The sequence below is a fragment of the Marmota marmota genome, unplaced genomic scaffold (genome assembly GCF_001458135.2).
Source record: "Marmota marmota marmota unplaced genomic scaffold, marMar, whole genome shotgun sequence".
NCBI classification, from domain to species: Eukaryota; Metazoa; Chordata; class Mammalia; order Rodentia; family Sciuridae; genus Marmota; species Marmota marmota.
Window position 1 is genome coordinate 6299845 of NW_025999913.1, and position 25386 is coordinate 6325230.

The window sequence follows — 25386 nt, forward strand, 5'->3', positions numbered from 1 at the left end:
TTATAAAAAAAAGATGAAAAGACTGTTATATAGCACTCCAGTAAAGGGATGCTAACAAATTAAGTGTTAATGAATCAAAAACATATGGTTTACACTTCACTTCAAATAGAAATGATTTTAGAATTAAGTACTCAGCAAAATGTAATAGGTCTTTGTCAGTCTTACAACCCAAACATCTGAGGTATCTTCAGAAAGTTCCTAGTTAGTCCTTTCTTTGCTTATCTGTGATTTTCACTTTATAGAGGAGATCAATTTCTCTAGGGCCCAATGACCTTTCAAAAGCTTAAGAATGTATTGGGTATCAGATAAACAAACATCTCAGAAGTTCAGAGATAAAAAGGAAGTGTGTATCAATTAACCAAAACCACCCCACCAACACAGAACATTTTCCCTGACTATATACCCTTTTAAAAATGTCTTTCTTATACATATATTTTTAATTTTAGCTAAGGTTTGTATTTTTAAATTAGTTGGGTCAGTATCAATCCCTTCATTACACATGAACTGGAGTTTATATAAGCATTAGTAGTTCTAATGAGCATTTACATTTACACAAAAAAATCTTTAAAAAATAACTGTCTTCGTGATGATGTAGAATTGGAAATTGGGTTTGTACATGAAGGAAATGATGCTGAATATAGAATTCAGAATAGATACTGGATTAAGAAAAAACAAAATGCTTCAAGATCATTTAAGAATATTTTCATGCTGTGTTTACTAATTCAATGTAATTCAGTGCCTGATACTTGGTGTTGAAAGCCTTTTCGTCAATTTAAAGATGACTTTCTCCACAGAGAAAGGCTGAGCACAGCATTCCACTGGAACCACAATCAGGGGGCCAAAGAGCATTCAGTCTGGGCCACTGAAGTGCCCCCTTGGGGTACCTTACCTTGGATGCTCTTTAGTTCTGAGCTGGGTCCTTGCTTCCCACCTGCTGTAGAGAGGCACTCCATCCTCGCTCACCTTCCATTTTGGATTCACCTGACTCCTGCCTTCCATTTCCACATACTCCCACAGTCCAGCCTTGTTTTCAAATTCCATTAGGTTTGTTATGGTTTGGATGTAAGGTGTCCCCCAAAAGCTCACATGTGAGACAATGCAAGAAGGTCCAGAGAAGAAATGATTGGGTGGCAAGAGTCTTAACCAAAGCAGTGAATTAATTCCTGATGGGATTAATTGAAGTGGCAGGATGTGGCTGGAGGAGGTGGGACTGGGGCATGGTCATGGGGCATATATTTTGCATCTGGAGCATGGAGTCTCCCTCTTTCTCTTTCCTCATCACCATGATGTGAGCTACTCCCCTCCACCACCCTCTCCTGCCATGATGTTCTGCCTCATCTCGAGTCCCAAGGAACGGAGCTGGCCTTTTATGGACTCAGACCTCCAAAACCGTGAGCCCTCAAATAAACTTTTCTTCTTCTGTATTTGTTCTGGTAAAATCGTTTAGTCATAGCAGCAAAAAAAAGCTGGCTGAAACAAGTTCCATGTTGGCTTTGTCATTTATCCTTCCTTTCAAGTCCCTTTAAGTGTGTTAAGTGCTCAGAGCCTTGGGCCCATCCCTCCACTGTAGATCTCCATGATGAATACTCAGGGACATGCAGAATAACTCAGAGGTGACTGAGGAGTTGAGCTGAATTGGAGAGTGAGAAAGCACTATGGAGAGTTTAGATATTCCCACGAATAAACAACTCTTAACAGTGGCAGATTGGACTAGCTACTAAACAGAGCACGTTAAAATGTTTAAAAATACAAGTGCTTTAAAATAAAAATTTATACAATTCAATAGAAAGACAACACAGATTCTTACCCACATGAGTTACTTCTCTTTATTAAAATTCTGAATGGCTTCCCAAGGCCTGTCCGAAAAGTACCATCGCCATCACTGGGTAATTTCCAGTTCTCAGTCTTCCTGGCTCAAGGTCAAATTTCTGCCCTTCCTTGCAGCCCAAACAAATTGCCTTAGTTTCCAAATTTGCCTTAATACTTCCTGTCAGCAGGTGTCTATTCTCTCTCTCTCCTTTCACATGGTAAAGTCTGAGTGTGTCCCCTCCAAATCTTCACCAGTACACTTCCTTTTCTCTGTGTGACTTTCGCTTTCCTTCCATGTCCATAAAAGCTTTCCCCTACCCTGACTGACTGCACTCCCTAAGCAGAAGTGTGCAATACTTCTAGAAAAACACTGAAGTCCTACAGTCACCTGATCTGCAATTTGCTGTGTAGACGACGCTTGGTTTTACCTCTCTATATAACGCATTACTAAACATAGATTCGGTTTTTCTTAATTATATTATTTTATTAAAACATGAATTGTATATAACCTTCTTAATAAAAATGCATCAAGAATGAACTCCAGGTGTCGATTGTTGTATTCACTGTCCCAGTGCACAAAAAAAAAAATAGTAGCAGCAGCTTAGTAAAAACTCATTTAAAAATGAGCAAACTGGGTTTGTTTCTGTATATTTCCCTTTACAGTTTCATGACAAGAGAGAGGCAATTCCTTCTTCCACTGTACAGCCATCTATTAACAAAAATGATTCTAACATGCCACAACAAAATAATAATCTTCATTAATTGCAAATGATTGTTAATAGATAATATAGACATTTGAGAAATAGACATTTTAGATTTTATGTTTTCCAATTTTGCTCTTGAATGGATCTCTAAATTTACACACTATTGTCCCATGATGCATGACTGGGTTTAACCCTCCATCTCTTCCTAATATCCTGCTATTTTTATGAGCTTCAATAGCCTGTTTTAAAGTGGTAGTTTCTTTAAGAAAATAATTACAATGTAAATTAGTCTTCAACAAATAGTAAGGCACATTTTGGAATTAAATGCCTAGGTATTGAAGCCTTGCTTCCTGATATATTTAAAACCATTATATAAGTTTAACCATAGCCATTCAATCTATGTATCTAGAAATATCATTCTTTCTGTTGCTAATGAAGGTCCTACGGCACAAATTTATTAAAGGTATACGTTTGCATGGGATAATAATTGGGTCGATAATATTAAATTCATAGGCTCATTATTTAATTGCAAGGGCAGATTATGAATACAGCTTCTAAAATGTATTTTAATGAAAAACACTACATCCTGACCTAATCATATCAACCTTATGCTATCTAATTAAGGATGCAAAAAATCATTAGAGTTGCAAAATATTAGTTCCAGCTCCATCAGGCTGTGAGCTGCCCCTTCATGAATATATACATTTTTTTACTCCATGATAAATAGTTAATGAGGTAAAAATGACAAAATTTGCATGTAGGCAAATTAGTTTAATAGAATGATGTCTTTTCTGACTACTGAAAGTGACCTTTTCCTTATCAAAAAAAAAAATAGTTGAAACACTGTGAAATTATCATCTGACTATCTTAACACAAGTGACAGATTGTATGTATGAACAATATAAAAATTATAAGATGCAATAATCTTAACTTCTCATCATACTGTAAATGTGTTCTGTGCTTTTGCATTTATCAATTTAATAAAAGGAAATAAAGCATATTATAAAGTGTCCATTGATGAAGCAATTTTTGTTCTAGATCATAAAAATAAGAAGCATGTGCTTAACAGTATTATGAGACACATCTAGATCAAATCTGTAGAACACTAAAATTCTAGACTACTTACATGAAATACTTCTGTATTAAAATGCCTGCCTATTCTACTGTTAATTTGGCATTTTAGATTATAAATGATTTTTTCCAAACTGGCACTATGTCTTGAAATCAGTATATCGATCACTCCACAGGGCAACCTTGCTTGCTATTGAAACAAACCAAACAAGCAAACAGAAGACAGCATTGATAAGAATAACATACAGAAATTAATCATCAAAGGAAGTTTTTGAGGTACAAATATCCAGAGTATGAAGATGCATAAACTTAAGTGGATATATATAAGTTTGTGTATACTAAAGAAACATAACCCCAAACCACAAGAAATAACTGCTATTTAATGGGTTTTCAAATGGTTTGCATAAATTATCTCCAGGATGCTCACCTCTGACGGAAGCTAAGCCTCTACTTGTGTAAAGGGAACAATAGCTATTTATCTAGACATATAAATTTCCTTCAAAGATCCGACTGAATTAAGCCAAAATATACTCAATGACTTTGATTAAATTGTTTAATTATTAATCAAAGTAAAAATTGTTAATCAAATTATCTTTTCTTTGATCCATTAGAATGTGTACACATAAAAATGTGGACCCTCAAAGGTTTGAGTTCTCCTCCTGATTTCTACTCTTGCTCATCAGGGGCCATACAAATTAGTTTACAAAGAACAGCATAAATCTTCAACCCAAGGAACTAAATAATTTGAAACCTCATTCAATTTTTTATCACATATATTAGCTGCCTCCTTCTCTGTTTTGGTCTCTGTCTTCATTCCCTTGTTAACATAGAACTAATGAATACTCGAATAATACTCGAATAGTTTTGTTTTCCTGTTTTGTTTTTTTTTTTCCTTTTAGCTGTTGTTCAACTCCAATAATTTTGGTACTCAGCTTTGGATTGTTTCCAAATTCCTAAACTTCCATGTTGTGAAACTTAATAATGAAATAAATGCACTCTACCTACCCCAGGCACTGTGAAATTAACTTAGAGAGGAAGTGCTCTTTGCTTAATTAATTTCAATAATTTTCGACCTTTACAAATCTTGCTGTTAGTCAAGGATGTTTGAAGAGAAGAAATCAGGATAAATATATGGTAGAATAAAATTTGTTTTGTTTCAGTTCAGGAATAGTGGTCTTGGACTTGTCTGTTATACCCTTATGTCAACTATCAAAGAAACGGAATTTAAGACATATTGAATATACTAATAGATTCCATATGGAAAGTTTTTAAAAGCTAATGTTTAAATTTCTATCAAGTAGGGAATAGGATGAGGTTCATTATATGTTCATTCTCTGGGTAAATTAAGTATATTCAATTATTCATGCATTCCTTCTTTTATATAGTCTTGAACAAATAGCCAGTAAACAGGTAAGGAAGTTTAGAGACATAAGGATGGAGAAGTCACTCTTATTCCATAAGGAGATCTTAGTAAAAGAAAGAGGGACATATGAATGGGTAATTCTCACATTATGTGTTGGATGCTACAAGAATCTGAAAAAAAAAAAAAACAGGAAATTTTAACAAAAAGGAAATGATGCTCTTTGGGTTGGATCCATAGAAAAGACACTTGAGATGAGTCCTGGCTAGTGGTTAGTAGGACATGAGGACTTGAAGGGTGTTCCCTCAACAGAAAGAAATGTACAGCAATGTGACACAGTTTGGTAGGTTCAGCAGATTATTCATATTTTTGACTCAGTTGTATCTTTGATTAGAAAGCATCTGAGTGGGAAGAGGTGGGAAGGATGAAGATAGAGAAGATATGACCAAAAAATGTAGGGAAGAAGCCCATCAAATGGCAATCACATAATATTAAGAATTTTGAGGTTTTTTTTTCCTCAAAGCTATTGAAGAATTTATGACAGAGGAAGGCAAGGTCACATTTGGATGTTAGAAATGCCTCTGAGATAGGAGAATGAATTTCCAGACACAGTTAGCAAAGTATTGCTGTTCTTTAGCAGTTGGCTCTTGTGGGCCTGGATACATGGAGTAGCAGAAGACTTAGAGAAGTCATGAAGAGAGTGGATTCTATAGCACTTAATGATCAAAAAATTTAGGAGGGGTTGAGGTTGTGGCTCAGCGGTAGAGCGCTCGCCTCGCACTTACGAGGCCCTGGGTTTGATCCTCAGCACCATAAAAATAAACAAACAAATAAAATAAAGACATTTTTAAAAATTAAAAAAAAAATTCTAGGAGACAAGGGAAATTGAGATAGACTCTTGAGTTTGGGGCCTTCACAATTTAGAAAAATTGAAACAGTATGATGTACAAAAATTATCAAAGTGTGAATATGTGGCTTCCTGACACAGGTGAAATGCATGTGCTCATTAAATAATATGTGTGAAACCAACTTTGTCTGGACCGGACTGGATTTTAGGTATCCTTGAGATGACCCTCTGGAAACATCAAGTTGCTAGGAAGTGAGGTGTCATCACCAGATGCCTATTTGAGAATCTTCAACAGAGTGGAAGACATTTTGAAAGGAGGTTAACAAAAGACAAGCATGAAGAGTAGGGAGAGTAATAAACCAGATTAGAACCCTGGAAGACACTGAGGAAGAGGTTGGTGGAGGAAGGAAAGCCAAAAGAAAAAAGCCTGGGAGGTATATTACCAAGAGGGAGGAGAAGCCAGCGGACTGACTAAGGGCCCCAGAGGTGGAAAAGAACAGTCTCTTCCTCTTGTTCATGCAAGGCTACATTAAAGCCAATCATCAGTTCACAGGCAGAAACCCTGTTACTAGCTCCTGTTATATTCCTCACAACCTTTATGCTGTTTTATTATAAAGATATAAATATAGATATAGAACACACATATATAGAAATATATATACACACACATGCACACATATATGTGTGTATATACATGTACACACAGAATACATATACACCCACAAACACAGGTATTAATAAATAAACACATGTATTAATAAATGTTTCTCTTAGAAAACAATAGTGCTAAACTATAAGAACCATCTGACCTAGTCTCTTTGAGTAATAAAAACTATATGAAGTGAAATTGAAAGATTTGTTTAAAAAAAAAAAGAAAGTGGCAAATACAATATAAGTAATTTCAAGTACAACATAAGAAAATGTAACTTGTTGATAATGCAAACAAAATGAGTTTCTTTCGTGCAGCCAGAAAGCAAAACCACTTCACATCAACGTACCTTCCTTCGTTCACCATTGATTCCTCTCCATTGCTGGGATCTTTTTACTATGTAACTTAGCTCCTGATTGGAAATCTCCAAATCATAGGGAATGAAGAACTTGGATTCTTCACTGTGGATACGCTGAAATGCATCCAATATCCAAGAGTCACTGTGCAACCTAAGAATAAAAGCATCTGTTATCTGTCTTTCCTTCTTCCAAATCTTACTTTTACTTTCAAAGTCTTAAATTGTACCTTTTTTATCAATTTCTGTTTATTTAATTCATTTGTTCTTTTTTCCAGAAATCTAAGATAATTCAAATTCCAGAAATTATTTAATACTTTTATCAGCTAAATATTATAACTCATCCAAAAAGCAAATTTGATTGTTTTTTGCAGTTATTTCCTACAAACTTATTGATTCTGATTGTTGATATCTAAGTAAAGACTTCAAAATATGAAGACAGACTTGACCATTTATGGGATTGTGGATATCCAAATTAGTTCAAATACTAGGAATTTGTCTAAAGAAATATTAAATTTGGATTTATACTTCCTCCATGAGTTGGTTTTAGTGTCCCCCAAGATAGAAACTCCATTAATTCCTTGATTTTAAAGTAATATTTAGATGAGTTTTCTAGACACTAATTAGATGCATGCTTATGACTTTTCCATTAAGTACCCTTAACCATAGAAAAGAGAAAAGGTGTTACTATCCTTAATCCACCATTTATTTTAATATATGTTTTAATTTTCAAAATATTGAGTGAAATTGAAAATCTGAGGAAATTCCATATTTATCACTCACTCATTTTGTATACCTGGAACTAATCCAACAAGAAGAGTTTTACCATGCCACTAACTGTCCATAGAATAGACCAAAAACCCTAATGTGTATCAATAAACTACCATTTTTGTACCAGGGATATTCAGGGTGCTTAACCACAGATCCAGCCACATCCCCAGCCTTGTGTGTGTGTGTGTTTGTGTGTGTGTGTGTGTGTATGTATGTATGTATTTTTTTTTACTTAGAGACACAGTCTTTCTAAGTTGCTTAGGACCTTGCTAAATTGCTTTGAATTTGCAATCCTCCTGCTTCAGCCTCCAGAGCCTCTGGGATTACAGGCATGTGCCACTGTGACCGGAGAGAATTAAATCTTTTAATAATGCCTAAGGCATAAATCACACTATCCAGATATTTAGGCATCCCATAGAAGTGCCTTTCTACACATTCGAAGTGGAGAATTCATGGACAGTAATTTTTGTTCTGATGGTCAGAATAATTAGATTTTGCTTTAGTGGACAGAATATTTTTTTTTAACTTCCCATTATAATGGCAACTTCACATCCATTGTGTGGTTGGAGCCTTACCTTAATCCTGCCTTTTGCACATTAATACTAAGATTAAACAAAGTTAGCCATACTGTCTACAGGTAACAGACAGAATCCAAACTCAGGGATAACTATTAAATTTATTTCATTCCATAATGTTGAGTTCAAATAACTGATGCAACTAATATCTTTAGTTCACTCACTACCTCTACCTTGATTCTTCCAAAATAGTAAAATAGACTTTTTGACTCTCACAGTAAAATAGGGTCTGTGTGTCTTTTTTATTTCTTAACCATTTTGCATTCCACTCAATGAAAATAATCACAAACTGCCACTCTGCATAATTGATGACCCAGGACAGACTATATGCCCTTGAGGGCGCAAACAGGGATTTGCGCATGCTCAGCAAGCCATCTATTGCTGAGAAATGCCCCCATCCCGCCTACTACCATCTTGAATACACCAGTAGGTGGATTTTGTGCTGTTTGGAGAGTCTAGGTCAGCCATTCGAATGATTTACTAGTTGGCTTGTTAAACAAGAACTAGTCTTCGCCATTCTCTTAAGCTTGTTTAATGTAACATTCATCTTTTTTTTTCTTTTAATGGTGATAAGATTTAATGTAGTTAAATTACTGTCAATTTGCTGCCATAAACATTTTCTATATGAAGATTTTAAGTGCAGGATTATCAACAATGCAATTAACTTTGAATTAATTAGGAATCACAGTCCTGTTTCTTCGGGCTTCTGTTCCTTTTGCCCAGAAAATGTCTGTCTTGTTTTTATTTCTCTTTCATTCTGTGTGAAAGAATAATTATGTAAACATCCAAGCCTGGATCTACAGGACGGTAAACAAATGTTTTGACAGAGAACAAAGTGGCACATTGGAATATGGAAAGCTGTACAAACATTAATTGCATTTTACTTAAAAAAATTTTTTTTTTCCATTTTGGATGGTATTTTCTGGTGGAAAGCTTGATGAAGAGTTGTTAATGAGTCAATTTACTAACCTTTATTCATTTTAGCATATTTTAAAGCTCTTTATAGCCAGCTTACTTATCACACAAGGAAAAAACAGTCTATGGTTACAGGTGCAAAATAAAAATAAACAAACTGAACATCAATAATTAAGTAATTTTTGATTATATAATTAGTCAAGTAATGGAACACCTATATAATGTGAAACACTTGATTCTATTGGATAAAAGGGTGTTTTATCCTTTTGTGTAATTTTGATCCTCCACCTTTTTGGTCCTCTTTGGAAAGTTAGAGTCCAACATTATTAGGTAAATTTCTGAAAAATACAAATAAACAATGTGAAAAAGTTTCAATTTTATAAACATATTGGTGACATCGATGAAAGAGAAAGGAAAAAACTATTCCCTCTGTAAGTACAGCATGTGAGTCATATGATTCTGATCCACTTGAGAATAATGGAATTATTCTCAAGTGGATCAGAATCATACACATACACATTTTTACTCATTTTCTGCCATTTTAGATGTATATATGTGCATATGAAAATATCAAACTGAATTATATAAAATTTAAGCTATTGGATCCTATATGAGAGGACAAAAAGAAAAGCACAGATGAAATATTTTTTAACAATTAGTGGATCTGGAAGAAGATTATACAAGTCCATTGTAGAACTCTTGCAGCTTTTGTTGTCTTGAGTTGTCTTTTTTTTAATAAAAAGTGAAAATTTTATTCTATTCAAGTATATGTCGTGATATGGTAATAGTTACAAATGTGGATTTCCTTTAACAATATAATGATTCAATGGCTGAAAAAATTTTGTTACTTTTAAATTATTTCTTCAAAATGTAATTAAAAGAGAAACTACATTCCACCTGTCTGCAAAGCCTTAGGCATGATTGTTTATAGAAATAGGTCACATATTATGCCACAGGTTCCGATGATGGCCAATGAAACAAAGCAATTTACCAAGTCCTCTGCCCTGTGTCCTACATTTGCGGCAATTCATTGCTTGGTGAGTGGCAGAAGCTATTATGTTTGGTTCACATCTGAATGTGGGTCATTTACAGAAACCTAGTATGTGACATTTCTTTTAAAGCTAAAAAGGACAAGTGTGAACATTTAGCTACTGTACTACTTTAAGGGTCACGAAAAGGATGGAATCTATGACTTTGAATAGCTCTGGATGCAAATATGTATCTGAAAAAGAAGAATCAAACGTAATTGTTTCCTTCTAACTCCAAAAGTTGCAGGCACATTTGTTGGTGTGACTTTACACATGTGGTAGTCAATGTGGAAATACTTGTTTGTTCATAGGCATATCAGAAGGACACAGGGACAGCATATAAACAATCAAACTTTTTTTTTGGTGTCACCAGCCCCTTCTTGCTAAAATCTATTCTCATTTTTTCACACGTTGAAGCCCACTTACTCCTTAGCAGAACTATTGAACACTTTAAATGAGGTGAATGACACACAAGCCGTAGGTATGAATGCAGTTTTTGTTGATTTTCCAGAAATCCTCAGATGCCCTCCATTCTGCTTAAGAGTGATTGAAATTCACATGACTTTGGCTTGAAATCATACTAAATAGAGGAAAAGAGAAACACAAGGGAGGATCTATAAAGAGAGAAAAGAAGGCAAAGAGCATTTCAGGAAAAGGAGAAAGAGGGGCTGGGGCTATGGCTCAGCAGTAGAGCACTTGCCTGGCATGTGTGAGGCACTGGGTTTGATCCTTGGCACCACATAAAAATAAATAAACAAAATAAAGGTATAAACAAAAGAAAAAGAGAAATTCAGAAAATGAAATTGTCCATAGGGTGGGAAGTGGTCTGAGACCCTCCCCTTGCTTCTTTATACAGAGTCCTGTCCTCCGTGTCCAGTTATGAGAACAATGTCCTCCAAGGTACGTGTGGCCTCAAGGTTGAATGAGAAAATCACCCTCGTTAGTTTCTTCACACAGTTACCGCAACTTCGGGGAATATGAGGGATGGGTCACAACCAGTAGGGGTAAGACAAGGACTCCAGAAAGGTGTCACAGTGCTAAAGGTGGAGGTGACATAGTGATGTAAAGAGCACAGGACCTCACAGCAAGGCAGGACCCAGGTCCATAGAGCACTCACAGTACGAGCAATAGGAAGGTGTTATATGGGCTCAAGCAAGAAGTGATGCTTTCTTGTGGCTTAAAAACCATGACAGTTAGAGCAAAGAGAGCCTATTGAGAAAGAAGGAGTAGAAGAAGAAGAAGAAATATAACCTTACCCATCGGGGTGGGGGTCGTGTTAAAGTAAGTCAGGGAGGAGACTGGACATACTTTATAGATAGACCTTCAGCAGATGGTGGCTATGGTGGCTGAGAGAGAGAATTTCAAGACAACACCAGGGTTTCTTCTCATTTTTCTTTTTGTCTTTCTCTCCCTCCTTCTCCTCCTCCCTTCTCCCTTCTCTCACCCTCCCTCTCCCCTCCTCTCATTGGATGTAGATGGTGATCTATCCCATTTGCTGGGACAGGGAATCCTAAATGAAGAGAAATTTGAAAAAGGAGACTGTGGCTTTCTTTTCCAGATGTTGATTTTGAAGTCCCTTTGGAGCCTAAATGTGACGTGGTTGACATTAATTGAAAACTCTAAGTTGCTATGCTAAATTTGGATTTACCTTGAATTATAGTCAATATTAATATTATTGAATAAACACCTGTAATACACATTTTTGTACACTTTAATTGTATTCCTCAAAGTTTTAAGACTGATTTTATTATCCATGTTTTAAAGATAAAGGAGCAGGGTCAAAAGACACCTCTGCCAAAGGACACAAAACCGGCAAGTGACAGGCAGGCTCAACTCATTCTGTTCCCCTTCAAAATCCAGGAGCTGAACCAGTGAATCACACTCATTCATTACAGGAAAGTTAACCAAAAATGTGCTTTTTTTTTTCTTTTATCATTTTTAAGTATACAGTTCGCTAGTTTTAGGTACACTCTCACAGTGTAGAATAGATCTTGCAACACTGAAGCTCTACAGCCATTAACCACCTATTCACCCTCCTCCACTCCCCAGACTTTGGTAACCACCTTTTTAATTTTCATTCTTGTAATTTTAACAACTCGAGGCACTTCAAATGAGTGGGATGGTACAGAATTCATCTGGCCTACTTCACTTAGCATCATTTATTTGGCGTTCATCGATGTTATAACATGTCACGGGATTGCCTTCCTTTACAAATCTGCATAATATTCTTATTTCATTGTATGGCTATTCCACATTTCCTCCATCCATTCATCTGTTGATAGACATTCGGGTTACTTCTACCTCCTGGCAATTGTGAATGATGCTGAAATGAACATGTGGGGGGGGGGGGGCGGTGCAAGTATCTCTCAGATATGTCCTGCTTTTAATTCTTTGGAAATATTCCTGATGTGAGATTGCAAGATCAGATTATTTTATGTTTAATGTTTTGAGGAATCTCCACCTTGTTGTACACAATGGTTGTACTATTTTCTATTCCCATCCAAAGTGCTCAGGGTTCCAGTTTCTCTATGTCTTTTCCAGCATTTGTTATTTTCCGTCATTTTGATAAGAATGGTCCTGTTGCACGTGAGGTGATGTCTCATTGGGGTTTGTATTTCCCTTTTCCTAATAATGAGTGACGTTGAGTATCTTCTTTTTTACACCCTTAACAGAAATATCTCTTCAAGTCCTTTTGCTGACTTTTTAATTTTTTTAAATTAGAGCTATTTTTTTTCCATTGGTGAGATGAAGAAATTCCTTTTGTGGTCTGAATATTAATCCCTTATCAAATATAGGATTTTCAATTATTCCATCCTGTAAGTTGCCTTTTTTACTGTATTAATTGTTTCCTTAGATGAGTAGACATTTTAAGTTTGATGTAGTATCGTTTGTCGGTTTTGGATTTGTTCCCTGCATTTTTGTGGCCATATCCAGGAACCTTTTGCCAATAGTGATCTCATGGAGTGTGAAAGCTCTCTTCGAAGTCTCCATATGCCACATCAGAGGGTATATGATGGGATTTTTTTTAATCCACACTGGGAGAGTCTGTGATTATTGTGAGAGCTAATAATATATTGATTAGGGTTAGGATTCTATTCTTCCTGAGAATCAACTCTACTGGCTCATACTGACTAATATTCCTTCGAGGCTACTGACTCACTAGTCTAGGAAGGAGGATCTGTCCTAGGGAAATCCAAACTGTAAAGAGGAAGTGAACCAGAACAACTGTGGCAGCACTTTCTCAAATTGAACTTATCAGCCCAGCGCTGATAAAAGGCCTGTGTCAAGTTCAAGGTCAGTGGCTAAGAGGATGGCTGCTGAGGTGCTGAACCCAGACTAAAGGCGGAGACACGGTCTGTCAGAACAGCTCCTTTGCAAGTGTGACCAGGATCACCAGGAGCTCATCTGTGATTGTGCACATCTAAGCATGCCTCATATTAACCTACTTCACAGATCATTAGGGAAGACTTACTTGGGCAGGGAGGCAGAGGATGGGGGCTGGGTACAGTCAAATCAAGACTTGGAGATATCAAGGTAGAGCAGAGGACTGTCAAGAAAGGAGTTTAAAGGAGGTTCTGCATCTCTGACATGGTTATCACTTCCCTGGGTTCTTTGCATTTGGATTCTTTATGTCTATCAAGTTAACGTTCTTCATTTCTTCTGCTATGAGCATTGTTCTGAAGCTTCGTAACTTTTCACATTGCACCTTATTTATTTATTTATTTATTTTTGGTTCTTGCCAAAATAAACCAAACCATACCAACCTAAAACTCTACTCTGATCATTTTGGTAACTACAATGACTCATGTGAGAGCTGTGTGTATACATTTTCATAGTCTGTTATACCCAGCTGAGGATTCAAAATCAAAAACTCTTGAGAGATGTGTCATTTAAACATGTAGCCTGTCAGTTGTATATTATTTGAAAGGCGTCTCTTTGTCATATAAGAAACTGTATTCCTCTGTTTATTCAAGTAGTTAATTCAAAGGAACTTGGGTTCCATTGTATTCCAGGCACTTTTATTTTATTTATTTTTTTTAATAGAGAGAAAGAGAAGGGTGAATTATGACCAAAAGGCTTGTCCCCAGTCTAGTCCAATAATTTCATTCTATTTTGCTCCAATGTTTATTTTTTATTCAAATTGACCACTTCTGTAATGTCCAAATACCATGTTATAGAGTTCAACGTATCACTTTTATGCACATCTATTCCTACTTCATTGGAGGCAGGAATTCTAAAGAAGTTGTTTTATTTGTTTGGTTATCTATCCAATTGTTTTGGTGAAAAGGATGATGAAAACTCTTCAGGGGGAGTTTTAGAGAGATTACATAAGATGCAGACAGCCATGAGGACAGCGGGGTAGGGTGGGGCACAGGTCCAGGGAGATGACACCATCAGGTGCTAGTATTTACATGAAAGTGCACAAGGAAACTTCTCACCCTAACTACATTAAGCCAGCCCAACCCTAGGATTTGGGCTTTGCCAAACAGATGAACATTCACCTTGTCATTTCCTCCAGGTACACATGCCTTCCTGACACCTGCTCAGCACATCTCACATGCTGCTTCCTATATCTTGAGATGAAAGCAGAATTTCTAGTAATTTATTTTAGTTCCTATTGTCCTGGAGGTTTTAGAATCAGGCTAATTTTCAATTCACAAGAGCCAAACTATGGAACCCCTTCAACAGATAAATGGATAAAGAAAATGCGATGTATGTACACAATGGACTATTTATTGATCAGCTATAAAGAAGAATGAAATTATGGCATTTGCCAGCAAATGGATGGAACTGGAGAATATCATGCTAAGGAAAATAAGCCAGTCCCCAAAACCCAAAGGTGGAATGTTCTTTCTGATATGTGGATGCTAACCCATAACAAGGGAAGGTTGGGAGGGGAAGTAGAGAAGATAATTGGATTAGACTAAGGGGAATGAAAGGAAGAAAGGAGCATGGGAATAGGAAAAACAGTAGAACGAACCAGACATAACTTTTCTATGCTCATATATGAATACATGTCCAGTGTAAGTCCACATCAAGTTTATCCATAGAATCGGATCCAAATTGGAATGGGTTACACACCATGTATGTACAATATGTATATTATACCCTATATAATATACCCTACTGTTATGTATATCTGAAAACAATGAATAAATTTTAAAATTAAAAAAAACACAGAATCAGGCTAATTTAACAAAAGTGAACTCACCAAATAACCAATTGGCCATTTAGTCTTAACTAACTGACAAGTTTTTGTTTTATTTTTAAGAGAAAAAAAATCATATCAAGGAACGTTCAGTTAAACTTTCCCAGCTTCTTGCAGCTAGAGATGGGAAAAGTTGGGGGAGAAAAGCACACTCTGTCTACTGAAGACCAGATAGCAGGGGGATGAGCACACAGTGTGGCTCCATGGCCCACCCCAGAGTTCTCAGGGTCTAAGAGCAGAGAAGGGACCCTGAAGTACATGCACCCACAGCAATGAGCTGTTTTCATTACAACTCTCCAGTTTACTGGAGCTGACGCGATATCATACCTAAACCTCTGAAAAAGGTCTGTTCCTATTCAAGCATGTCATAATGCACATAGTCCATTTCTATCAGGGTGTATTAGTTAGGGTTCTCTAGAAGAACAGAATCAACAGGAGGTATAATTATAAAAAGGGGACTCGTTAGACTGGCTTATACAACCAGAAGCTGGATAGTTCACAATGGCCATCTGCAGGCTGGAGAGCTGGAGGAAGCAGTAGCTGCACCTTCCAAGAGGCTGGAGCCTCAAAACAAGAGGGATCAATGGTGTTACCCCAGTCTAAGAGAGAAGTCTTCTGGAAAGTCCCTGGAGAATCACTGGCAGAGTGAACTTTGGAAGAATGAAGGACTGAGAGTCTGATGTTCTCAGGCAATGGAGCAACAATCAAGAACCCATTCAAGAAGAATCAATGAAGAAAAAGCATTTGACAAAATACAGCACTCATTCAAGTTCAAAACACTGGAAAAACCAGAGATAATAGGAACATACCTCAACACATAAAAGCTATCTATTCTAAAACTAAGGTCAGCATTATTCTCAATGGAGAAAAATTGAAAGCATTTCCTATAAAAACTGGAACAAGACAAGGATGCCCTCTTTCACCACTTCTATTCAGCATCATCCTGGAAACTCTAGCAAGAGCAATTAAATAAAAGAAAGAAATTAAAGGGATGTGAATAGGAAAAGAAAAACTCAAACTATCACTATTTGCCAGTGACATGATTCTATATCTAGAAGATCTAATAAAATTTCACCAGAAACTTCTGTAACTAATAAGTGAATTTAACAAAGTAGCAGGATATAAAATCAACACCCACAAATAAAACACATTCCTAAACATCAGTGATGAATCCACTGAAAGAGAAATTAGGAAAACTACCCCATTTGCAATAGCCTGAAAAAAATAAAAATTGGAAATCAATCTAACAAGAGGTGAAAGACCTCTACAATGAAAAACTATAGAACACTAAAGAAAGAAATGGAAGAAGACCTTAGAATATGGAAAGATTTCCTATACTCCTGGATAGGAAGAATTAATATTGTCAAAATGGCCATACCACCAAAAGCATTATACAGATTTAATGCAGTTTCTATTAAAATCCCAATGACATTCTTCTTAGAAATAGAAAAAGCAATCATGAAATTTATTTGGAAAAATAAGAGACCCAGAATCACTAAAGCAATCCTTAGTAAAAAAAAAAAAAATGAAGCAAGAGGTATCACAACACCAGACCTTAAGCTACAATACAGAGCTATAAGCAAGAAATGGCACAGTATTGGCACCAAGCAGACATGTAGACCAATAGTACAAAATAGAAGACACAGAGACAAACCTACCCAAGTACAGTTATCTCATACTAAACAAAGATGCCAAAAACATACATTGGAGAAAAGATAGCCTATTCAACAAATGATGCTGGAAAACTGGAAATCCTTATGAAGAAAAATTAAATTAAACCTCTATCTCTCATCCTGCCAAAAAATCAACTCCAAGTGGATCAAAGACTTAGGCATTAGAACAGAGACCCTGCACCTAATAGAAGGAAAAGTAGACCCAAATCTTCTTCCCATATTGGCCTAGGATCTGACTTCCTTAACAAGACCCCTAAAGTGTAAGCAGTAAAATCAAGAATCAAATGGGATGGATTCAAACTAAAAAGTTTCTTCTCAGCAAATGAAACAATCAATAATGTGAGGAGAGAGTCTACAGATTGGGTGAAAATCTTCACCACCTGCACCTCAAAATAAAGCATTAATCTCTAGGATATATAAAATTTAACACCAACAAACAAAGAAAAACAAACAAACAAATAAGCCAATCAATAAATGGGCTAGGGAACTGAACATACACTTCACAGAAGAAGATATACAATCAATCAACAAATATATGAAAAAAATGTTCATCATCTCTAGCAATTAGAGAAATGCAAATCAAAAGAACACTAAGATTTCATCTCACTCCAGTCAGAATGGCAATCATCAAGAATACAGACAACAATAAATGTTGGTGAGGACATGGAGAGAAAGGTACCCTCATGCATTGCTGGTGGGACTGCAAATTGGTGCAACCTCTATGGGAAGCAGTATGGAGATTCCTCAGAAAACTTGGAATGGAACCACCATTTGACCCAGCTATCCCATTCCTCAGTCTATACCCACAGGACTTAAAATCAGCATACTACAGTAATTCAGCCATATCACATTTAAACTATGATTGCTCATTCTCTGAAAACTCTAAAGAACTATGTAAATAGCTTGTAGATCTTTGGTGCTATGCAGATTTTAAGGATTTATAATCAGACCACATTCGTATGATACCAATGAAGACTTTTTGGGATGGAGTGTGCAAGGCCAAACATACATCCAACTCATGGATGGGGCTCACCCCATCTGTCACCCTTATGGTAAATACCTAAAAATGAATATTTGGTAAAAAAGATAAGTTTTGCAAAAGAAGCTCTAGAAAAAAAGAAGTTCATTTTGTGCATCATACTAGAAACAGAAGAATCTAAACTGCTTAAAACTCAATAGGATGGGAAAATAATTAATATCATTAGGTATTAATTAATTATATGTACTATTATAAATATTAACTTGATATAATTAAGTGATTATATCAAGGTAAACAACACACCAGTAAAAACAGATAAAAGGGTGCTCCATTTAGATCTTGACACTACCCAATTCCAATGACTTCCACCTGGCCCATGATAAGTTCAATGGAAAAAAATCAGACCTTTAAGCACAGAAGGAAATAACTATAAAACTTCAAAATGAGGAAGGCTTTTTAAAAAACTGAGTCATTTAAATAAGTCACAATATGATAAAAGACTTTGCCACATGTAAATGTATTTATTTTAAAATCAAAATAAACTTATACAGTGATTAAGAAATGGAAAATATCTGTTCAAACTATGACAAAAGAGTTAACACTGTCAATATCTATAAAGCTCCTATAACTGAGTAGGAAAAACATTTGAAAGATCTATAGAAAATAAAGCAAAAACGACAGTTAAAAGGCAATTCACAGGAAAGGAAATATAAATGAGTAATGAACATATTAAGAATGTGTAGAAGCTAGTAAGCAAAAGAATACACATTTGGAAAAATCATGAAATTCTGTATTAGACTAAAAAGGTTAATGCATGATATGAATATAGTCCTATAAGCCTCCTCACCCATAAAATTTTCTAGAAACAATTCTGCAATACCTATCAGGTGTCTTAGAAACATCATAGTATCTGAACTGATATGCATGGGTCTCTAGGATCCTATGCAAAGACTAATTTAAAATGTGTACAAGACCATGTGCCTTAAGATGTTATATTAGAATTATTTATAAGATGCATAAAATATAAAACAATCTATTGCCCAACAATAAAGAAATATTTAAATGTCATACAGGCATTGCATGTTTATGAAGTTAGTAAATAATACAAAATGTATCATATAATATTAAGTAGAAAATCATCACAGGAAGTTATATTCATGGTAGATAATTTCAATTTTTGTAAAAATAAATATATGTAGGAAAAAAATCAGAATAAATTTCCGATCAGCAATGTTTTGTCTAGATGAGGAAATTATTGGTGTGTTTTTCACTTACTTTTTGATTATTTTCTGCAGTTTCAATTTTTGCCTAAATATTTATTCTTCCTAACTATAAAATCAAGTCAAAATAATTATGCCTTTTCAAGTCACCTCTCCTACCACAGCTACGGGGGAGTGAGAATTTTTCTAGTAGAATCCCTTCAGCAAGAAATGACTCAGGCTTTTGGAGGAATGACAGCCAATTAGTGGGCCTCCAGAGGGCCCAATCTGGGGCTTACACAGCAGACCCCACAATGTGAGCTTCCAGTGCCCAGAGCTAAACAAAATTCTCTATTAACAACCAGCACAAGAGACTTAATTTCACTGTTGTTCCCATAATGCCAGCTATGTTTTCACTACTGTCTCCACAGCCTCGATGGAAAACACAGAACGACTTAGGGTGGCTGTGTTAACATTTGGATTCAGCACACACTAACCTAAGTCAGTCAACATGTGCAATTCTACAGTGGCACTTTTCACTAAGGTAAGTCCTCATGACGTCTGGGTCTCTTTATTATTGTCAGGCCAGTGCAAAACCCAGTTTCACTGACTAGACACATCTGCTGTGAATGGCGCTTCCTTCATAGAACTGGTCCACCCAGCCATTAGGCCATTTCAGAGAAAGATACCTTATGAATAGCAGTATGGAGAGGTTTTTTGTTGTTGTTGTTCACACACTGGAGGAACTTTATTGATGCATATGGGAAAGATAGAAAAGACAGATAATTTTTGCCTATAGGAAATTACTTTATCATTATTAAAAAAATTAAAAAATAAAAAAAGAAAGGAAGGAAGGAAGAGAAAGAAAGAAAGAAAGAAAGAAAGAAAGAAAGAAAGAAAGAAAGAAAGAAAGAAAGAAAGAAAGAAAGAAAGAAGGAAAGAAAGAAAGAAAGAAAGAAAGAAAACAGAGGAAAAAATGTTAAGGGCATCTGCTTCTAAAATACAAGCAAAACCTTGCTTTGGATAACTGAGCATGTCCAGTTACAACATGGCAGGACAGTAGGAGCTACATTGAGTATTATTTACCCTACATTTTCCAGATTATTTCTCTATAATGCCCATGCACTCCATCACCTTTGCTTTGACCTTAGTCATTCTGTGTCCATTAAAGAGCTTCCCATTCCTACATACATCTCCCCATAGGGTCATCTTTCTCTTCTTTTTTAAAGCAAATGCCCATTTGTTTTGAGTAGCAAAGGTTTTAATTCTAACTATTTGGTGCACAAATACTTCACTTTTTTTGGTACTTTATAATTAATCTAGATGATTAAAATGTATATCTCAGTGAATAGTATGGCTGTAAACAGTCATTTTAAGTGAAAGGAGATGTATTGGTGGGGGAATAAATGATACATAACAATACCTGGTGAATCTTACTTATAGAAATCTAAACTACATGATGTAGTATTTCATTTCTTTAACTTCTCTTGGAAGCACTAGTCATTTGAAATAATATAGTGATAACTCATGTGGAGCACCATAAAATTTACACATATGTGTTATTTTTACCCTGGTATACAAGGAAATGTCTAAATTCTAGCGAATGAGACAAACTTCCCTCAGGCTACACTGCAAGCCAGTGGTCAAAAGAAAACCAAATGATCAGAGAAGACTCTTGCCTTCCCCAGGAAAGGAAGCGCCCTGGAAAGATGACGTACAGCACTTATGACATGTCAAAGTACAAACCAAGCCTGGACCTAAATAACACACATGCCCTGGAGAGCTAGGCAATTTGACTACAGCTGTTAGTGACCTAAGGGCCACGTCAGAGAATGATCCCTCCACTGAAGGAAGATTTGAGGAGGGAATTCACCTCCTCCAATAAGAATAGCTATTACTGTGTGAATTTCCCTGCATCCTGCCACAAACCACCCAGCATCTGCATTCACCCTCTCCTCTCCTTGATCACATCATGAGACAAGGTCTTTTGTTGCTGCAGTCCGGCTGCAGCAAAATAACTGGGGGGGGGGGGGGTGACGAGCAACTTGTGTACATTGATACAGCAGGAGTGGGAGCCATTTATTGTAGCACAGGAGGGGTATATATACATTCCACACAGCTTATCTAATTAGCATAAACTCGATACAGCAGTCAACCAATAAGGAATCTCCACACTTAATGGCTCGCTGGCGTTACTTCACAAGCCACTCCCCCTGGCAAAATGCCAGGCGCCATCCTGACTTGTTTACAGACCCTAACATTTTGTGTCAGGTTGTCTCTGTGCAAAGTTGTCTCTGTGCTCTACTGCGTGTCTTCAGAGACCTTCCTCAACCTATCGTACTCCTTTGCTTGGGTTATTGGTAATAGTTCCCTTCCCTGTAGAATTTTCATCTCTGCCTAGAAGTAGATTCAAGCCACAACCATTGTTGTTCTCATTCTGGACTCAGTTAACCCACTGTGATTTAGCTTCCATCCTGCAAGGCATTGAAGTCCAAGGCTTCCATTCCCCCAAAATCATAGCCTATTGACTTGCCTGAGCTCTACATTCATCTTCAAACTTCTTATAACCTATGTTCCCTTGGCAACATCAAAGATATCTCAAGGTCAATCTGAATGAAAATTAACTCATTATCTCCTGAAAGTTTATGTTCTTTTTCTTCTTCTCCTTCTTTTTTTTATCATGGTACTGGGAATTGAGCCCAGACATTCTTACTCACTGAACTACATCCCCAGCACTTTCTATTTTCTATTTCAAGATAGGGACTCACTAAGTTGCTGAGGCTGGCCTCTAACTTGCAGTCCTCCTGCCTCAGCCTGCCTTGTTGCTCAGGAGGCTGAGACAGGAGGATCTGAGACAGGAGTTCAAAGCCGGCCTCAGCAAAAGTGAGATGCAAAGCGACTCAGTGAGACCCTGTCTCTAAATAAAACACAAAATAGGGCTGGGTATATGGCTTAGTGGTTGAGTACCCCTGAGTTCAATCTCCAGTACACCCCCCCAAAAAAAATAGAAAGAAATCACATCTTTCCCAGTGGGCTGTGGAGGACAGAGGAAGGAACCATTTTGCAGCCATCATGTGGGGGCTGGCAGCAGAGGAAGACAATTTCTGACAGGTCCAAGTCTGGCCCATAAAATAGTTCTGACAAACTGATGCTGCATGACAGAGAGTATGCCTAAGAGACCAGGAGAAAATCAAACATGTTTAGAGGTTTCCACAGGGGACTACTGGTCATGGAAACCCACCTAGCTCTTCCCTTCCCCTCCAACCCAGCTGCTTGCAGGACAGGCTGGAAGAGATGCATGGGTAGGGGGGCAGGAAAGATTGAGTTTGGAGACTGAACCCAAGACCAGGAAACATGGGGTCTGCAGGTAATGGAGTGGACTAAGAACTGGGTCTTCCCCCACACAGGTGGAACTGATGGATGATCTCTGCGGTACAGTCTTCCAGTGTGGACCAGTGATTGCTGGGCCCTGGAGGTGGGCTGATTTAAAATCTGCAGACCAACTGGCATTCAGAAAAGAGCCTGGGGCATATCTAAACCTAAACCCCTGCTCCGGGAGTCCTGCCTCCAGGATTAATTCTCTCTCCCTAGCAACCCCACTGTGAGGGTGGAGCAAGCATGACACTTCAGACCAAACCCAGCGGAGAAGAGAAGCTGAAAATCTTTTGCTCTCCAATGGAAACAATTCTTCAACTTTTCATCAATTTTTTTTTCTCTCACATTTCAATCCTTTTTGAAACCAGCTATTTTTCATGGACCAGTTTATTGAGGACCAGCATGTCTGGTTAATATATTTCAGTTTTATTTTGCATTCTTCTATTTTTAATTTTTTCTTTCTATTTTCAAAATTTTTATTACACACACACACACACACACACACACACTTTTTTTTCTCACTTGTTGGTTTCCCTTCATTCCCTTTCTCTCTCTTCTTCTATTGTTCTTCTTTCACTCTTTATTTTTTTTACTTTCTTTCCTTTCCTCCTCCCTCACAATCTTCACATCCTATACCACTTCAGTTTTCTCCTTGTCCACCATTTGAAATGGCAAACCCTTTTGCAAACTTACTGTTTTTATTGTAATCAATAACTGAACATATCATTTCTGTTTATTGTGACAAAACTGTAGCTGTCTTAGCAGGAGCTATTTGGTTTAATGCTGTACATTGTTTGCATTGGTTGTGGATATTATTTATCTTCCCCTTAATGGCAAGGTACTGGAAACCTTCAAGGACACTATAATTCTCCAGGGTAGAAACTGTACCGCCTCAGATCCATACAGCTAGATGGGCAGACACACAAGCAACATGAAAAAATAAGGGAACAAAGCACCACAAACAAACCAGGATGCTCCAATAACAGAATCCATTGACACCACCGTGGAAGAAATGTCAGAGAAGGAGTTTAGAATGCACTAGTTAAACTGATCCATGACGTAAAAGATGATGTGAGTGAAATTAAGAAAAGAAAATTTCAGACCAATATCCCTGATGAACATAGGTGAAAAAAAAATCTTAATAAAAATTCTGGCAAATAGCATACAAAAACATATTTAAAAGATAGTGCACTACGATCAAGTGGGGTTCATCCCAGGGATGCAAGGTTGGTTCAACATACAGAAATCAATAAGTATAATTCATCACGTCAATAGACATAAAAACAAGAATTTCATGAATATCTCAGTAGATGCAGAAAAAGCATTTGACAAAATAAAGCATCCATTCATGTTCAAAACACTAGAAAAACTAGAGATAGTAGAAACATACCTCAACATTGTAAAAGCTATCTATGCTAAACCCAAGCCCAACATCATTCTAAATGGAGAAAAATTGAAAGCATTCCTTCTAAAAACTGGAACAGACAAAGATGCCCTCTTTCACCACTTCTATTCAACACAGTCCTGGAAACTCTAGCTAGAGCAATTACACAGAAGAAAGAAATTAAAAGGATATGAATAGGAAAAGAAGAACTCAATTTAAACCTTTTTGTTGATAACATGATTCTATATTTAGAAGACCCAAAAAACTCCACAAGAAAACTTTTAGAGCTCATAAATGAACTCATCAAAGTAGCAGAATATAAAATTAACACCAAATCAATTGTGTTAATATACATCAAACACATTCCTAAACATCAGTGATGAATCAACTGAAAGAGAAATTAGGAAAACTACCCCCATTCACAATAGCCTCAAAAAATAAAATATTTGGAAATCAACCTAACGCAAGAGGTAAAAGACCTCTACAGTGAAAACTACAGAACACTAAAGAAAGAAATTTAAAAAGACCTCAGAAAATAAAAAGGTCTCCCATGCTCTTGGATAGGCAGAAAAATATCATCAAAATGTTTATGCTACCAAAAGCACTGTACAGATTAAATGCAATTCCCATTAAAATTCCAATGACTTTCTTCATAGAAATCAAAAGAGCAGTCATGAAATTCATTTGAAAAAATAACAGATCTAACACAGGGTGCAGTGGTGCATGCCTGTAATTCCAGTTGCTTGGGCGGCTGAGGCAGGAGGATCTCAAGTTCAAAGCCAGCCTCAGCAATTTAGCAAGGCCCTAAGAAACTCAGTGACACCCTATCTCTAAATAAAATTCAAAAGAAAAAAATGAGGGATCTAGAGTTGTGGCTCAGTGGCTAAATGCCCCCGAGTTCAATCCTGCGTACCAAAGAGAGAGAGAGAGAGAGAGAAGCCAAAGCTCAGTAGACCCTTATCTTTACAATATACAAAAAAAANGCCCTTTATTTTAGACAAGGAAAAACATATTCTATATTGGGTTATAAATGAATGCCAGGCAATGGGATCTCTAAAGACAAATACAAATTACTAAGGACCTATGGAATCATCATATTGCAACATAGACCTTGAGCTTTATAGAATATGCATTCTTTAGTTGATTCCTATCACACCAACTGGAAGGATTGTGGAATACAAATGTTAAATAATGTATCTTTTCTGCAAGACGAAAGAAACAGAAGATTTTTTTGAGTTTTTTTTTAACTGATAAGTATATAAGTAGAGCTTAAAGAGGCACCTTTAAATGTAGTTAATCCAAATCACATATGTGTAAAAGAAAATAGAAGACGAGACAGGTTGATTTGTATTTTCCCTACACCAAATTTTGTAATTGGGCAATGACTAGAATTCAGATGTTATAGCTCTCGACTACTGCTTCTCTGACTACCACAATATAACATTTATTTTCATGCCATTAATCAGTCTATCTGCAAGGTATG

General features: G+C 36.5%; 1 protein-coding gene across 1 annotated transcript in view; it reads right to left on the reverse strand.

Annotated features, from left to right (window-relative positions):
* The window catches only part of LOC125615554, a 209703-nt gene that overhangs the window by 59742 nt on the left and 124575 nt on the right, over positions 1–25386 (reverse strand). The window contains exons 9-11 of the mRNA XM_048799711.1: positions 21346–21351; positions 18826–18836; positions 6790–7003 (exon numbers count right to left, since the gene is read on the reverse strand). Of these exons, the coding sequence (XP_048655668.1) occupies positions 6790–7003; positions 18826–18836; positions 21346–21351 (231 nt within the window). The remainder of the gene's footprint in view (positions 1–6789; positions 7004–18825; positions 18837–21345; positions 21352–25386) is intronic.